Below are 18317 nucleotides of genomic sequence, written 5' to 3' on the forward strand. Positions count from 1 at the left end.
GTAAGCAGGGATCCACATAACCTTTTCCGCGTACATACCTAATCATGGAACAAGTTGTAATGTTAAGGGTCAGGACTACATCAGTTTATGCCATGATCAATTCAAGGTTTAAAGAACAACAGCTTTGCAAATTAGACAACACGGATCAGTTTATACATAAACTTAACAGATCCATGGACAAGTTTGTGGAGACCATGTTTGTGCATAGTCTATAGACTGATCAAGGACATATGGACAACTGATCATATCAGATCAGTCTATGCACAAACAAGGATGTGCAGACCAGGGATCAGTTTGTGCATAACTGATTAGATCAGGTTGTGAATAAACTGATCAGGGATAAGGGATCAGGGATCAGTTTGTGCATAAATTGATCAGATCAGGTTATGCATATCAGACCATGAATCGGATCAGATTGTGCAGACCAGGCATCATTTCAGGCATCAACAAACTAACACTATGTACTATCATCAACAAACTAACACTATGTAACATCCACAACCTGATCAGATCAGACATCAGGCATCAAGCAAGTAGGGTACCCATCATCATTTCATCTGTTTTCAAAATGTACTACATCTCAGTTTTCAACCTGTAATCAAACATCTAAATGTACTAATGGGGATTGCAACTTCTAGTATTTTAACATGTAATCACCAATTTCTTGAATTTTACCATTATGAACAAGGTGCTAGACAAATCAACATTAACTTAAGACAATCATATTCACATCGGAACCAAATCATACTAACCTTCAAGCCAATCAAATTCTTCCTCTGACAGGTTGTAGCGTTCCATCACAGTTGCCCAATTCATTTCAAATTCATCAGCATCGAGACTGTCATAAATTGCATGCTCCAAGTCTTCCTTCAACTCCTGGTACTCCTCATTCTTTCCTAGCTTCCTACAAAACTTCTGCGTAATGTGCCATAGGCACCACCTATGCACTATTTGACTCATGGTTGACCGTAATGCTTTCCTTATCGCCGCATCCTGGTCGGTCAATATCCCTATTGGGGCTTTGCCTCCCATACACTCCAATAAATGACTAAATATCCACTCAAAGGTGTCGAAATTCTCACAAGAAACCAACGCACAACCAAGTAAAATGCTTTGCCCATGATGGTTTACACCTACAAAATTCGCAAATGGCATTCTGTATTGATTGGTCAAATAGGTAGTGTCAAAGCACACAACATCACCAAACTCCTCATACGCTACTCTACTACGAGCATCTACCCAAAGAACATCTTGCAACCTACCATCATCAGCTTGCCTAAAGACATGAAAAAAATCTGGATTATCTTCCTTCATCTTCTCAAAGTACGTAAACATCGCCCTTGCATCACCCCCTTTCTTCTTTTCTTTTTTCCTTTTGGCAAGGTAATCATGAATATCCTTCTCTGAAAAGGGCATGTGCGCTTTACCATTCCTTCGCGTTGACATCAAATTATATACTTGATTTGTCCTTAGCCCAGATTTCCTACAAACCTCAAATTCCCGACCTACATGGGGATTATCTTCAAAGAACTTCTTCCGGAATGAAGCAATTGTCCGGGACTTACTCGGGGTTGGGTAGTGATTTGCGTGTCCCATGACTGACCTACGTATAACCCACTGCCCTATCTCATTGAAACTAGCAAATACATGTACGGGACATTCACATTTCTTAGACTTGTGTACCCCACTACCAACATGAACCTGGTTATCAGATGTCCCAACATCACCACTAACCTTCCGCTTCCTCTCTGGCACCCCATAGCACTCACAAGTCCACAAAAAATTATGCCTCTGTTTAACTACTACTCCCGTTCCAGACCCCTCCTCCTGTGACAAAGTACATTTCTTTGACGAACCACAATGACGGACAAAACAAAAACCCTTTTGCCTACCATAACCCTTCAATTGAACATCAATTGCCTCCCAATCAGGAAAAACCATACCCTCCTTCACTTCAGGAACTTCCGCTTCCTCCCCATATGCAGTCAATACCAATTTCTTGGAGGGGGTTTTGAAACCATCTCCCCCATCCTAAATTTAACATCAACAATATTGTATTATAAATCAAATATATTGTTGAAAATAATTTCTTTGGCTTGCATAAAAATAGGATTATATCATTCCAATCAAATATCATCCCAACTACTGGTACACAAAATATAAATCACTAATACAATTAATCATTATTATTCAATTATTGTTCCCAAATAATCATTGTAATTATTCCACATTTCCATTCTATTATTAAACATTAATATTAGTCAAAGCAATCCACAATTCATTCGTAAAAATCAAAGCAATCCACAATAAATTCATAGCAAACCAAATCTCTGAAAACAATAATATAGCAATCCAACAAATTTATAGCACGAACTTATATACGAAATTACAAATTAATATAGCAACACGAAATTACACAATTCCGATTTCGAAGGCACAAAATTGAATGCAAACTCAGAGCAATAATATATTACAAACATTACGAAATAATATACCAAAAAAACCCTAATTTCTGGGTTCAGAAGCTAGATTTACCTGGTTCAAACCATCTTCTTCATCGGAAGATTGAGGTTCCCACCTCCATTCGAACGCCCCATCTTGGTCGTTTAGTAATCTTCCAGATTCAGGTCTATTTCCCTCGAACTCATCAAGTAAAATGTTAACAAATATCATAAGAAGAAGGGAAGGTGTCTGCGAATTTTTTCCCCAAAATTAATTGAATTGGACTTTAAGATTTTGTCCAACGTTTATTTCGTCGTGATTTCTATTTGAATTTAAGAACAAGATGAGTTCAGATAAGGAGAAATGGAAGAAGAAATCGATTTGGGGAAGAACTAGAGAATACCAAACTGATTTGAGAAGAAGATAAATTATTTCCACGTTGCCAGGTCCACCATGGCATTGCTGCCATGTGTGTTTCACGGTTCAATTTCATTTTTCCCCCAAAATCTTTTAATTTTCTATTTTACCTTTTATTTTGGGCCTGATATGTATTTAGAAACACATATCAGATATGTATTTTTACTTCCTCCAACTTTATTACGTCCTAGGTCTGTTCATCGCGCAATTTTAACATTTTTTACGGAACATTATATTTTAGTGCGGACGAACCACAAAGGCATTACAAAGTTTAATTTTCAGGTCTTCGAGTCTACGCACCAGGGTCCCCTAATGAAAATCTTAAACTAGAACAGTATATTCACCAAAAACCCCTGCCCAAACTCTCTCCATCTCTCTCTCACACACACATTCTACTGAGCTGCAATTCTCTCGTCAATGGCGGAAACCGAGACCGCCAATGGATCGTCTCTGAGAAACGCATTCGGAAATGTGCTTGCTGTTTTCATCCTCATCTTGATCGGAGTTCTCGCTTTCTCGATCCGTCTCTTTTCGGTAATTTCTTCTTCTCCTATTCGTTATTCTATTATGCAGATCTAATCGCAATTAGTTATTCAAATTCGGTTTTTTGGAGCATAGATTTATTGAATTCTGGTTTGTTTTCATTCTTTACATGCTAATCTCAAATGCATTTCGATTCAATCTGTTTTTGTTTTCGTGTGTTGGCAGGTCATCAAGTATGAGAGCGTCATTCACGAATTTGATCCTTATTTCAATTATCGAGTTACTCAGGTTCTTGATCTTACTCTTTTGCTGACGTTCATTACAGTTACTTTTTGATAATTTTTCGACTGGACTTGCGATTTGTTGAATATTTATCGGTTGATGCATTTTTGAGCTGACTGAAATGTGAAAGATGTTGAATTTCGCAAGTTAGGTTATCCGTGGCATGGTTTTCAGCTGATAGTAATTAGGAAGTGTCTTATGCTTAATGTTTGTATGCTGCTTGATCATCAGTTCATGGAGTAACTGACAATTTATTGTGAATTTGTGATAGTTAGCGGGAATTAGAATGTAGTGATGTTAAAAATTGTTTTTCTTTTGGTACCATGGAGGATGCTGAGTTTTGCAAGTTTGGTTATTAGGTACCGGATTTTTGGCGGATAGCAATCAGGAAATGTATTTGTATGTGTCTAATTTTTTACATAAGGTCACGGAGTTATTGTAAAATTATTAAGGGGGTGTTTGGTTCGCGATTTCTAGGTATGAGGTATGTGTTTAGAATGTTTTAAACTCATACCATGTGTTTGGTTGGAGTTTTTAAGAGTTTTAAACCCATACCTCAAACCCCCTAAGGTATGGGGTTTAGAAACCTAGGGGGGAGGTGGGTATGGCTCATACCTTTACTCCAGGTATCAAACAAAAGGAAAAAACTCATCCCCAAATCGAACCAAACACAAGGTATTAAGAATCAAGTTCCAAACCCATACCACCTTGATATCATTCCTGATTCCAACCCCATACAAGTTTACGAACCAAACGCCCCCTAAGATAGTTAGCGCCTTAACAGAAATTAGACCTGAGTGATGTTTAAAATTGTGATTCTTTCTTGTGTGACTTGCTGTGCTTTTACAGAAAGTATTTTCCTTTCAAATGATTACATGACTGAGCTCCATGTAATTAATGTGATTCCGTATCATCTTGCTATGTAGAAGATCTTGCAGCAGTCTCTGATTTTGGTGTCGAAGTTTGTGTCTAGCATTTAAAAAAAAAAAAAAAAACTAGTGTAGGCTTTCATGAAGTACATAACTGGGTACAATGTTTTAGTGTTCACTGGAATTTCATTATGCCCTCAATAGATTACTAACACTTAGATTTTGCTTATGTTTATTCGAGTTCCATCTATCTCTTTGCCTCATGTTCAATGAAGATCTATTACTTCCTTTAGTTTGTTGTTCAAATATAGCTTGACATGATAAGATATTTGAATCCAACTTTCCCCTCCTTTCGAATCTGAATATATGCCTTGAAATAATCACTTAGATGATTTAGGAGTTTATTTATCAAGATTCAATTTCAAGCTTTAGTTCATATACTTTTTGAGATTCTTGTTTCTTGATATTGGTCAAGAACCCCTCTCTGTAGTAGCAGTGAACTAAAGGATTGAATCTTAAACGCAAAGTTGAAGTTGCACTGTTGCAAGGAGAGACACTAACTGAAGAGCCACTATATATGTGATGGTTTAAGTCTCTGCAACCTACAAACTTATGTTTTGAAGGACTAAAGCAATGGCAAATGAAGTAACCAATAATCTAAGCATTTGAGAACTTTTATTTGAATAATCGAGTAAAACAGCATCTGACTCTCCTGAAATTATTATCATCGTGGACACTGGTATAGGGCAATACAAGGATTTTTGTTTTGTGTTTCTTGTACGTTGTCGTGGAGGCCTTGGACGATTTTGGGTACTTGGCTGATATCTCATACTAACAATTTTACTTGTGGTTGCCCATTCACTTTTGTTTACTAAAAATCTTTGCGTTGTTTTGCGGTTAGCTGGCGCAGTAATCAGGTGTAAGAGTGTATCCGAACTCTGAAGTCACAGTCTCACAGCAAACAAATATTTTGTTGTGGGGATTGTTTGTGACCAATGAACTAAGGATCTGTTTGTAAAAAGTATGAGGCGACGGGATAGTGTTTTAACCGACAATGATTAGGGAAATTTTGGCAAGTAGCTAGTTTCATATTCTATCGAGTGAAAGAAGAAAAGAGAGAGTTTATTGGTAGAGTGAAGCCAATTGTCAAAATATAACCTGGTTTTAGATAATGCATTTCTTTTTTTGTCAACTTACATTAAATATTTTGTATAAGATAGTGCAAGATGTAGATTCCTAGGATAATGAGCTATTTTAAGTCTCCTCCTTGTTTGTTAGGTGTTAATGTTCTATATGTTCTCGTTGTCCTCTTCATTTTTTTTTCCAACTTTGTTGGCATTTTATATTGTGAATGGCCAAAAGCTGATGCTTCACATTGTCAATGAATGTCAATTTTTCAGTTTCTCACAAAGAATGGCATATATGACTTTTGGAACTGGTTTGACGACAGGACCTGGTAATTGCTGTTACAATTGGCTAAGCAAATATTTCTTTTCCTATTGAAGTTGAACTTAACTGGATTATTTAATGTGATCCGCCTTTCAGGTATCCACTGGGTCGTGTGATTGGTGGAACCGTTTATCCTGGATTAACACTGACAGCAGGTACCATGTGGTGGTAAGTTTTTCAGTTGTAACTCTTTCTGTATTACCCTTTCTAAATTTTAATCAAAAGAAGTTTTCAGATCTCACTCTGGTCTGTATCTTATTGTGATGCATCATTGTTTTATATCTCTGTTTTATATTCCACTATATTGTTAAGACACAATTTGATTTACTCCCTCCGTTTTTTATGTCCTAAAATACTAATTACTGTAGACTCTTGTTTCTAGGAGAATTAGGTGGGTGTAAGAAAAAGGTGGAATAAGCAAGAGAGAGGTAGTAAAATGCTGGGTGAGTGTACGAAAAATGTGGGTTAAGTAGGAGAGAGATAGTGAAAATGTGTAATTATTGTGGGGAAAAGGGGTAGGATGGAAAAATATGTTTGCCAAAAATAGAATAAAACAAAAGTGGGTAGAACAAAAAACATCTTCTTTTGGAAAAGTGGGTACAAAAAAAAAAGAGGAGTATCATTTATGTTCAATTTTTAAGTTCTTATTTTCGTTTATTGTGGTGTGATTAATTTTTTCTTTTTACGTATATTCAAAGAGGGAAAAAAAGTAATGTCGCGTTGTGTTAATAGGCTTCTGCATTCTGTGAACATCCCTTTGTCAGTGGAGACTGTCTGTGTATTTACTGCACCGGTATTTTCTGCTTTTGCATCGTGGGCCACCTACCTTCTCACAAAGGTCAGTTTTTGTCAATATCTTTGAATAATACTATCCTTGTTGTGGTGCCTCCTCCTTCCCACCCTAAAATAAAGGAGAAGACCGTTCATTTTATTAAATGGGTTAATGATGACGTATGAACTATACAATCTTTCAGGAAGTGAAGGGCCCAGGTGCAGGGTTGACAGCTGCATTACTTTTGGGCATGGTAAGCTCATGTTTTCTTTTGTCTTATTTTGTTCCACATGGCAACTATAACTTCTTCCAGACATTCTATTGTTTTGTATTTTTGAAGATTTTGCTGAACCTAATTAGCGCACTTTGTATCATTCATATGTGCAACTTAGTAAGTTGTTCACCTTGCTCTAACATAAGGTTGGACTCTTTGTTTTCATAGAATGCTACCTTATTTTTCTATTTTTCCTATATAGCTACCCTGGTTGTGTTTTTGTTCAATATTTCTAATCTTGCACAGTTGGTGACGGGAAAATTTGTCCACCTGCTCAAACAAGTGAACGGTACCAATTTGGGAATTGTTTAGGACAATGCAAATAACTTTAAATATGTGTGTGGCTTAGGACCCTCTTGAAGTCTCGATTATGCACATTGATTTGTTGAAGTCTTTATTTTTTCTGTTATTGATTTAGAATCAGCACCATATATATATATATATACAATATATATATATATATATATATATATATATATATGTATATACATATATATATATGTTATTTATTGTTTTGAGGAAACTTTTAGAAACCATTGACATCTGAAAGAAAAAGACTTCCATGTTCTCTTCACCTGATTTTTATCGAGCTGAATTATTTTTACTGATTGAAACAGATTAAAACTCGACTTTGCTGATTTTAACTGATTGAAGCATATTTTTGCTGATTGTATAGTGTATTTTTCTTATGTTCTATACTTGTATACTAATTTAACTGATTTTTGTTTTAATGTTATTGTTATTAAGTTGAAGAGAATTGGGCCTGAGTTGGTTTAAAATCATATCACTGTTAGGAACTAGAAGAGTACTTTGAGATTTTGACGCACTAATTTTTGGCGACTTCAAGAGGAGGTTTCAGCAATTTTTTTTCCAAAGAAGTAATTTATTCAGAGTCAGTCTTGACTTTGTTAAGACACTTCTTTGGAATCAAAAGGACTTCACCGAAATTCTAGCTTAGAATCGATTCGAAGAAAAGGATATGTTCTTTTAAAGTCTTGAGGGCAGATTCTAAGTAGGAAATGAGTAAAAATACAATGAGGAAACACCTATGTGTCATGTTTTATAGAATTACTCACAACCAAGGATAAATTTCAATTTTTGGCCTATGTAGTTACCCCTCAAAGAAAGGTACAAGCACAGCTCGAGGTTGCTTTATCCAGTATGAAGATCATATCTGTTTAAATTCTCCTAAGTGTCTTGTGTCTTATACATGTCCAGGGCGTATAGTAAACTTTAATGTTTGTTGTATCTATTACTACTACTTTTTCAGGGAAATCATTAATTATCTCTGCTTTTTTGCAGGTTCCATCTTATATATCTCGATCTGTGGCTGGCAGCTATGATAATGAAGCTGTAGCTATTTTTGCTTTAATATATACTTTCTATCTTTACATCAAAGTGAGTTTTGAGCCCAACTTTTATGCATATCATGACATATATTATCATATATATATTTCTGAATATTTGGTTCCATTTTCTTTCATTAGTTAAGCCTTCAAACTCAGCTCGCATGTCACTCTCTTACTGCATGTTTGTGTTTTTCATAGAAGGATTACATTCCATCTTTATCTGTTGTTAAAATTTGCTAATGTTTGAGTGCAGACGTTGAACACCGGATCCCTGTTTTATGCAACTTTGAATGCCATAGCATACTTTTATATGGTAGGTTTTCTGTCTAGACGTCTGTAGTTTTCTGATTGAGCTCTTTTACTGTAATTTTCTCTGACATACTTTCTCTCGTTATAGGTTTGTTCGTGGGGAGGATACACCTTCATAATTAATCTTATTCCCATGCATGTGCTCCTTTGCATTGTGACTGGTCGATATTCTCACAGGCTGTATATTGCATATGCTCCTCTGGTAAGCATCTTCAACATTGTTGATTTTGGTGCCGTGGTACTTACAGTTTAATTTGGAAAGTTCTAAAGTTGTTATGTTGCAACTATTGTACTGATGGAATGTGGATGTGCTGGATTTTTCATTCTGATTTTTGTGAAGACGGAAGAAAGTTAATATTGTAATGTACATGTACTATAATGTCTCTGATGAGAAGAGGGGGCTCGATTAGACGACATGAAAAATTTGTAACATCATTCTACAGAAAAGGAAGACAACCTCTATCTGGATGATACTCATTGCACATAGACTGACATTTTTATTTAGTCTGTCTGTGTACTTCTTAGCACAAAATTTTGACAAATATATACCTAGTATTTAAAAAGGAAGACCATTGATTGTTAGACGACACGTTTCACCTGCATCTTTCATCCACACGTGTCACCTCCATCTTTCATCCATTTTTTTCTTTCTAATTTTTAATTTTGTTGTTTGTTATACGAAGTATTTATTTTACATTTTCAACACCTCTTCCACTTGATCTTCCTCCTTTAACATCAATTTACTATTTAATTCATATATTCATTCAACGTCATGCACTTCATCTCCCGCTTTAACACTCAATATTAATTCACCATCTAATTTATATATTTTTAACTTTCAAATTTCACCTCTATATAAATCATATATTCTCACTAAAATCACAAACTATCAATATAATCATCACTTTAAAATACGGCTTAACAATCCCTATATAATCGTCCGTTCATTGAACGGGCTCAAAAGCTAGTTCTTATTAAGAACTTGAACCAAATGCCAATTAGTTTATACTCCATTTTATGGTAAATTTGAGTTTATTTCCAACAGAGTCTATGATTCACTGTACTTCAACCATTGGATAAATAATGGACCTATATAAGATACCTCATTAAACAGACTGCACTTCTTATTTGTTGTGAAGTAGCATATAATTGTTTTTCTCATATTAAGGGTCGATTATATATAGCATTTTTTACTACCTTAGGAATAAGGCTGTGTATATTCAAACCCTATAATCCATCAAGATGAGAACCTCTTTGAGTCATTCAGTTGATATTGATTTATGTTCTTGTGGATTTTTTTCGAGTAAATTTGTTATTTGAAATTCAGCAACATGAATGCAGGTAGTTCTGGGCACATTGTTAGCTGCATTGGTTCCCGTTGTTGGTTTCAATGCTGTCTTGACATCAGAACATTTTGCGTCATTTTTGGTAAGCTTTGATAAATGATTAACACATCCTAATCTGTTCTGTGGTGTCTTTAAAATTGAGATGATTTTCTAGTATACTGCGCGACAAACCTAGTGAAAATCAGGTCTTGTCATTTCTGTAAGCAATTAGTAGATTTTTTAAATATGTTTGTTTCTTCCAAATCACTGAGATGGATTCCTTTCTTTTGACTTCTTTTTTGCCCATTTATATGTGGACAACCCCTCCAGGGTAGATCCTACCAGCATAAAATGCAAGGAGGTACAGATGTACAAAAGAACCCAACTTTACCACAAGGCTAACTAATGAAGTTTAGTAGAGACTTAAATTTGATCTACCGGCAGTGAAAAGCATTTCAGAAACAGTAGTCAAGCAAAAAAAACATTTCAAAAGTAGATTTGGTAGTAGAGGAAAGCGAAGACAGTATCACCCAGTACAGGTCTCACCTAAAGGCTAAGGCAAGACGTAGTAAGTTTGAGTTTTATGCAGATTAAGTGGAAGTCTCACTTAAGAAGAGTATGGGAAGGCTGAGTTGTACGCTTTGTAGTTCCTAAGAAGTTGAAATTAGGATAATTTCTTGCTGTTGGTAAAATTGGCGGGGGAAGAAGGTCACCGTAAGGGAGGGAAGAGAACAGCTTATTTGCAATTATAATGCTTACATAACAATCACCAATGATTTAAGATCATAGTTCGAAATTGTTGTAAGAATATGATATTTACGATTTTACGGGTTGACATGTAGTATGTGCATAGGCTTGTTTTCCATAAAAACTAAATCTTCTAGACTTGTACCTTCACTTATTTTTTTGGTACGTCTAATACATGAAGATGACTGCAGGTATTCATTATTCTCCATGTGGTTGCACTTGTGTATTACATCAAGGGAATCCTTTCTCCACAGATGTTCAAAGTAGCTGTAACTCTTGTAGTAACTGGTGGCCTGTAAGCAATCCTTTCTTTCGTGCTTCTTGTTATGTTAACTAGGGAAGTTATAAGCATACATTATGCTTTTCAAAGCTTAGAGGATGTCTTCAAATTTAATTTTGGCAAGAGATTATATGTGCTTCCTCTGAAACAATGTTTAAATTACTGGAAAGAAGAGTTATAGCATTGTAAAATTTCTGTTCTGTTTTGGTATTGCTCTATATTTGGTTTCTTAGGGGAAATAATACCCCCCCTGTTATTCATAATCTTCTAGACTATATTGATGTTGCTTCTTTTCTTATTTATAAATACGTGGGTGTATTTCCCCCCCTCTCCAGCTAGGGAATCCCTAGCTTTAAGCATGATGTGTGCTGGCTATTTTGTTGTCTCCCGCGCTCTCTGAATTCAAACCTTGGGTGCTCCATGTTCCCTGGGAGGAATATGGTGGTCAAAATCTAGGAACAACTGAACCTTTTCTCGGTGGGTTCTCTTGGAGGACTAGGGGTAACGAGGCCATTCAAACTTCCCTGTTTGGCATGCCTCAGGTATGGTGCTAGGCAGATCAAATCTAACTCTTGAAAAAAAAAAGAACTCGTTAGTGCTGAGTTATTTGTCAAACTTGTGGAAGGTAAAAGAGCAAGGATCAAGGAGACACATTAGGCTCTTTGTCTACCAACTAAAGTAACTCCTTGAAATCAATGCATCACTTCACTTGAACACAAACATATCAAAAAGACAAAAAGCCTCCAAAAAAGAATTAGCTGGTATATTTGGTAAGACCATGTTAAAGTTGACAAAAATTGAGAGGCAACCTTGCATGTAATTCTAAGGACTGAGAAGTAGTTTATTTATCCACTTATCCTCCTGGACCCATAGGCCATAACATAGGAGGTCTATATTTTATGTCATTGTGCAAAACTATGCATATTTTCCTTCCACTATGCATTTTATGTTTTATCCTTTTAATATTTGTGCAAGTAAATCTTCGACTGATTAAAACAAGCATTTTTTGTGGTTCAGGGCAGTGTGTTTTGCTGTAGCAGCTGTACTCGTTGCACTCGTGGCTTCTAGCCCTACAATGGGATGGAGTGGGCGAAGTCTTAGTCTCCTTGATCCGTATGCACCTATTCTTGCTATATTCTTTTATTTATATATGTTTTAGCTCCTTGAACATTTTATGCAGACATCTCTCTGTCCACCTTTTTTTTTTGGTTTGTGTCAATGCCAGAAAGTGCAGAAAATGTTGGTTAAGTAGGGGCTAGTGGAGAAAAAAGAAGACAAAGAGAGGTTCTAAATAAGGATGATGGTGAGAAGAAATGGGACTAATCATCCTTATGAAATGCTGCATAACTTATCCCCAAATTATAAGGAGTGTGTAGGTTACGTAGGTAGTTTGAGTATTTTTGCTGGACTTGTGTTTCTTCATCCTAAGTACGTAAAGTGTAGTAATAGTTTTATAGTTTTTTTAGGATCGACTTATAGGGTATTTTCTGTATCAATTTCCACTTTCCCTGCATTCCTGAACGGCTGAACCTTGTATGAAGTACTTTATGCCTGCTGAACTCTTATCATGACGTCTGCACTGAAGCTCGAACCACTTATGGTGTGATGGTTTTAAGTACAAAATCAGACATAATCCCCTTAATAGAACCTGAACATCGCAAGAAGCATTTTTTCCCCTGTGGGACCCACATACTTACCATGTATTAAGATACTAGACACACAATTATGTCATATCTATTTGTTAAAATGTGGTGCTATTTTCAATTAACCCGAGTCCAGATTTTCTTCTGAGGTCATTCTGAGCACAAACAGTAGTTCACTTGTAATATATTTCTCTAAGATTTGCGATTGATGCTGACCATGACACTCCTTTCGTTTCTGCTCTTTTGGGCTTGGGCTGCAAACTACAGAACTTATGCAAGCAAATACATACCGATCATTGCTAGTGTTAGTGAACATCAACCACCTACATGGCCATCTTACTTCATGGACATTAATGTATTGGCTTTCTTGGTTCCCGCAGGAATTATTGTAAGTTATTGTATTATTTTTTATTCATAGTGAATTCTTATTGGTTCCTTGAAACTTTTTATCAGGTTCGTCATTGTGAAATCTGTCACTTTCCTGTAACGGTATATGTTTCTTGTAGGCTTGTTTTTCACCGCTGTCTGATGCAAGCTCGTTTGTAGTCCTCTACATTGTGATGTCAGTATACTTTTCAGGTGTTATGGTGAGAAAATTAGAGAACACTTTTCTCTTGTCATGGTTAACAAAAAGTTAGATTCTGTTTTTCCATTGGCAATTTGTTCCAGCCCCTGATTATTGACACTTTGACCTGGATATAGGTGCGCCTTATGCTAGTACTAGCTCCAGCAGCATGTATAATGTCTGGAATTGCTCTATCGGAAGCTTTTGACATTTTTACTCGTTCAATCAAATTTCAGTTGCCCTCATTGACTGAAACTTCCCCAGATGAGGTAGATATGAAGATTTTTGCACATTCAAACACTTTGAACTACTTTATATTCACTTGTAGGCTAAAATTCATTTGTTACATATGTTAACTGTAAAGGCAGGAGAATCGAGTTCCGGCAATGCTGAGATACAAAACAATGTGACAAAAACAGACAAAAATGAAGATGCCCAAAAAGAGCGGCCCTTGAAAAAAGGAAAGAAGAAGGAAAAGGAAGCTTCTGCGAAGGTTTCCTTGAAGTCCCGCATTGAAAAAAGACTTCTCGTTTTACCATTTGAAGCATCTCTAATCGCTTTGTTCTTAACTGTCTTGCTGGGTGGTTTTTATGTGGTATGTTACTTTCCATGTCCACGCTATTGATTATCATCATCAACCATCATCAATATTCTAAATGCTAAAGAGATAGGTTGGTTACTTGTGTCACTATATTTTTAGCTCTCGTTATCCAGGTTCTGGAGGAACATTTGGTGACCAAACATATAGGGTTTCAGCATTATCCTTCCCTCCAAGTGAATTATTAGTGAAACAAAAAAGATCGTACTAGTTCTTGCCTTGCAAAAATTGTTGATTACTGGCTATGAAGGTAGTTTTAAAGTATCACATTTGGGAGTTTATCTTGAAGCTTTGTCTAAGGAAGCTATTTATTGAAATCCTAGGTCGTGAAATGGTTGACATGAGATTCTTTTGATAGTTGAATTTTTAGTTGCTGAACGAACCAGCCATTGGAATGGATTTTTAGACTTCGGATAGGGGCACATATTGTCATGGATGCATTGTTGCATTGCATTTCAGTTTTATTCTGTTTCTCAATTGTCGTGATTTTTATGACACTTCTCCAGCATCTTTTTAGTTATTTGCTTTGATTTGTTTTTGGGTTTGTCTGTGTATTGCTCACTAGGTGTTTGAGTGTTTTTTATAGGTGCACTGTGTCTGGGCAGCAGCAGAGGCATATTCAGCGCCATCTATTGTTTTGACATCTCATACACATGATGGTCTGCATGTTTTTGATGATTTCAGAGAGGCCTATGCTTGGTTAAGCCACAACACTGAGGTGGACGATAAAGTGAGTTTTATGTTACCATTATATTTTACACTTCCAAACTCATGTCATCTGAGCAGGAATCTACTTTTATATAACATCATACTTCCTCCATTTGGAAATACTTGCAACGTTGGTCACTTTCACGCATGCCAATGCACAATTTTGATCGTTAATATCTTAAATTCGTTTCAAGCAAAAATTATAAAAAGTTGATATTTTGAAAATACGTATTGAGACTAATCTAACAAGATCCCACATGAAATGTTTCATCTGACATATAAATCACCAACAATAGTCAAAGTGGAATATGTGAATAGTGCAAACATATCAAATGTTGCGAGTATTTATTAACAGCGGAAGTATGATTTTTGAGGTTAGATCCTTTGAAAATGCTTGATGAGTTTGGTATGCTGTGCTGTCAATTTATGTCTTATATTAGCTTTATAGTTACGAGTGCCCTCTCCATCTTCTAAATGTCTGATTATGAGGAATATCTGTTATGTCAGCCCTTCGTAGAAGATGGATTTTTGCTGCCGGTTTAAGAAGCCATCTTTTATCTGATCTCTAAATCAAAAGCTGGTCTGAAGTAATCACTAAAATACTAGAGAGACAATATGCTATTGTATTTTGGTTGTCTTCATGACTCTGTGTACTGTGTCCATGGTCTGAATTTGGGGATAAAATACTAATTGATAAATCCTTCCTGGCTCCTCGATTATTCTTGACCAAATGTTTGAGGTTCACACATTTCAATTTGGTCGCAAAAGTGCTTAAGGCTTCATGATTTTGGATTGCAAATTCTAGTATTCTCTTGTGTTACTCATCTGTAACTGATTGGTAATTTTGTGCTGTCTGTTATATTAACAAAAAGGGGGAAGCATCTAAATTATAACATAACTTAGATTCAAGTAAAAAATCCTAATGAAATTTTTTCTGCAGGTGGCATCTTGGTGGGACTATGGATACCAAACAACAGCCATGGCCAACCGTACTGTCATTGTTGATAATAATACCTGGAATAATACCCATATTGCCACAGTAGGAACTGCAATGTCCTCTCCTGAAAAGGCAGCATGGGAAATTTATAATTCTCTCGATGTTAAATATGTCCTTGTCGTATTTGGAGGTTAGTTTGCCACTTTCTGCTGTATTTTTAATGATATTTTTTAACTTATTGAAAAGAATGTGGAACCTGGATTTGAGATTTTATTGGGCACAGGTCTTGTGGGCTACCCCAGTGACGATATCAATAAATTCCTATGGATGGTTCGCATAGGAGGTGGTGAATTTCCTCATATAAAGGAACCTGATTATCTGGTAAGAGTCTTGAATTAATTTTAGCAATTGGGAAATTTAGCATGGTTAATCTATTCTCTTTTAAACGATTTTTCTCTCTCTGGGTAATTCATTCATCCTCGTTGTCTTAGTAAAATGCAGATATTCTATTGTTATTTGCTGCTTTATGATTTCTCGTTTACATTTCTTTTCTCACCGAATATGTAACTTGTGCTGTTTAACAGAGAGATGGTCAGTATCGCATTGACTCTCAGGCAACACCGACGATGCTTAATAGTTTGATGTACAAGCTTTCTTACTACAGGTTGGATTTAAGTTGATCTTGACTGTTTTTTTGATGTTGTCATCTGCTGCCACTAACCTTTTCTATTCATTTCTACAACTTTTATCTTATTTTGCCTGGATTCAGATTTGTAGAAACAGATGGAAAAGCATACGACAGAGTTAGGAGGACCGAAATCGGGAAGAAACATTTCAAGCTTACACATTTTGAGGAGGTACGGAATTCTTGTAATGATGAGGCCATCAATTAGCCCCTTTTCCCCCCTCAAACCTACATAATGCCTGGTCACCTAAAGGAAAAACTGAACTACTAGGGTTAATAGGGAGTTCAGGGTTCCTGATAGCCTAATTTAAATTGGCAATAAGAACAGCCATCCATGTCATCTTTAACCATGTCCTGCAGGCATTGCATAATTTTGTCAACCGTTCCAATATTTGCATTCTTAAATTGTTCTTAAAAGCCCAAATGTGGTGTAGTAAATAGTCAAAATCTGACATTTTCAGCTGTGGTTTCCCGCTGTATGTGTGAGTTAGTACATTTTCATTTGGAACAATAGGTCAATGTAGCTGTCATTATTGGCATTATGCCTGATAGTACATTATGAAAATTTGCATTTACGTATAGAATGTTCCCTTTCGCAAGCCTAATATTTTGATTGATCAGGCGGGCTTCGGCTCACCAAACTGGATCTGTATCATAAAGTTTCACAAATGCTTGTTGAGTGCTTCTTGAATACTCGGCTAATGGTTACATCTTATAAATGGTGTTTTCTTCTTGAGTTCTTTTTTCTTTTCTTTTTGTGGATGTCCAATTCTTCGGCACTGAGGATGTTGCTTGGGTGTTTTTGTATCTTCAGGCATTTACATCTCATCACTGGATGGTTCGGATTTATAAATTAAAGGCTCCAAAGAACAGATTAAGAGGAAAGATCAAGAAATCAAAATCGGTAATTTTGCTGAACTTTTTTAAAATTCCTTGCTGAACAACCTAAATTCAGTTCTCTCACTGATGGTATTCTTGCTTATGGCAGAAAACAAGCTCAAAAAGAAGCAGCACCGCAAAAAGGAACCCATGGCAGTAACTTCTTTTTCCAGTCCTTTTTGCATTTTTTTTAGATTAGGGAAGACATAGGTCACTCAATTTGTAACCCATAGGGCTTCTAGAGAGAACCATAGAGCATTTGTTGAATCTACAATGCCTGGGCCTTTAGCAATAGCTTATTTACGTCAACTGGGCCCTGAAAATGGAAATGTGTAACAACCTGTACTAAAACAGTAACCATTGAGAGAGCTTCTACTTAATCACACAGATAGTTTTTTTGCACCTGAAAATGATCATGTTCCATTTTTTAAATTAACATTGCAGCTAATCCTTCTCGACTTGCTCTTAGATTTTTTCGAGGCCAGACTAAAAACGATGCTACCTAGGTGTTTAGTTATTGTTAAAAGTTGCAAACTACTACCTAGGTGTTTAGTTATTGTTGTCAACACAAATTCTTATTTACAAGGGGTATACTATAACACCGGAGTAAAAGTTAACTCAAAATGTTTAAAAGTTAAGCTTATATATGTAAAAGTTATCTATTTTTTAATGATAATTTTTTTCATTTTAATAAAACATACAACAACAACAACAAAGCCTTAATCCCAAACCATTTTAATAAAACATATTTCTTCAAAATCACTAATAATGTATAAAATTAATCATTTAACCCTTTAAAATGATTATCTATCTTCTTTTTTACTAATATAAAAGTTAATCAAAACTAGGTTAAAGTTACAAAAAAATGGGTAAAAGTTATCTTGGTGTACAATAAATTTATCATACACCTTGTGCGCGCAAGAACTTTTGTCGTTGTCAATTGCTACGTTAGCCCATATTCCGACCAATTAGTCACTAATTATACCATAATCAATAGTTAATCATATTTTAATTAATTAAGTAATAAAATATTAAAATATGAAAACTTTCTCTCATTTGTATGATCACATTGATGCAGCGTAGACATGTTTTATATCCTAACAGAGCTCACCAACATTAATAAAAATTGAGGCTTTATATTCCATGTTGACCGTACTCACCAGCTCTCCATGAGTATGTATTGCAACCCCAGCTCGCCGAACACTGGAAAACGCTCAATGATGAGCAATACTTGCATCCACACAGGCTGTTTGCATAATTATCTTTGTATAACCATTATGAGCTGTTAAAATGACTAAATGATT

General features: G+C 35.8%; 2 protein-coding genes across 2 annotated transcripts; one reads left to right on the forward strand and one right to left on the reverse strand.

The window, feature by feature from the left end:
- Window positions 1-747: 747 nt before the first annotated feature.
- LOC130467506 (protein FAR-RED IMPAIRED RESPONSE 1-like) lies at window positions 748-2935 on the reverse strand. Its single transcript, XM_056836029.1, has 3 exons — window positions 2846-2935; window positions 2536-2691; window positions 748-2031 (listed from the first exon to the last, which is right to left on the reverse strand). The coding sequence occupies exons 1-3, from the start codon at window positions 2933-2935 to the stop codon at window positions 748-750; spliced, it is 1530 nt and encodes a 509-aa protein (XP_056692007.1).
- A 212-nt stretch (window positions 2936-3147) lies between these two features.
- Window positions 3148-17423, forward strand: LOC110778312 (dolichyl-diphosphooligosaccharide--protein glycosyltransferase subunit STT3A). The gene is made up of 23 exons (XM_021982879.2): window positions 3148-3393; window positions 3568-3630; window positions 5894-5949; window positions 6039-6110; window positions 6675-6780; window positions 6917-6967; window positions 8291-8386; window positions 8591-8650; window positions 8735-8848; window positions 9988-10074; window positions 10910-11013; window positions 12016-12111; window positions 12909-13029; window positions 13148-13228; window positions 13344-13475; window positions 13571-13801; window positions 14391-14534; window positions 15453-15639; window positions 15733-15830; window positions 16034-16113; window positions 16219-16306; window positions 16949-17038; window positions 17123-17423. The coding sequence occupies exons 1-23, from the start codon at window positions 3277-3279 to the stop codon at window positions 17171-17173; spliced, it is 2325 nt and encodes a 774-aa protein (XP_021838571.1). The 5' UTR covers window positions 3148-3276; the 3' UTR covers window positions 17174-17423.
- The last annotated feature ends 894 nt before the right edge of the window (window positions 17424-18317 follow it).

Source organism: Spinacia oleracea, chromosome 2 (genome assembly GCF_020520425.1).
Source record: "Spinacia oleracea cultivar Varoflay chromosome 2, BTI_SOV_V1, whole genome shotgun sequence".
Lineage (NCBI taxonomy): Eukaryota > Viridiplantae > Streptophyta > Magnoliopsida > Caryophyllales > Amaranthaceae > Spinacia > Spinacia oleracea.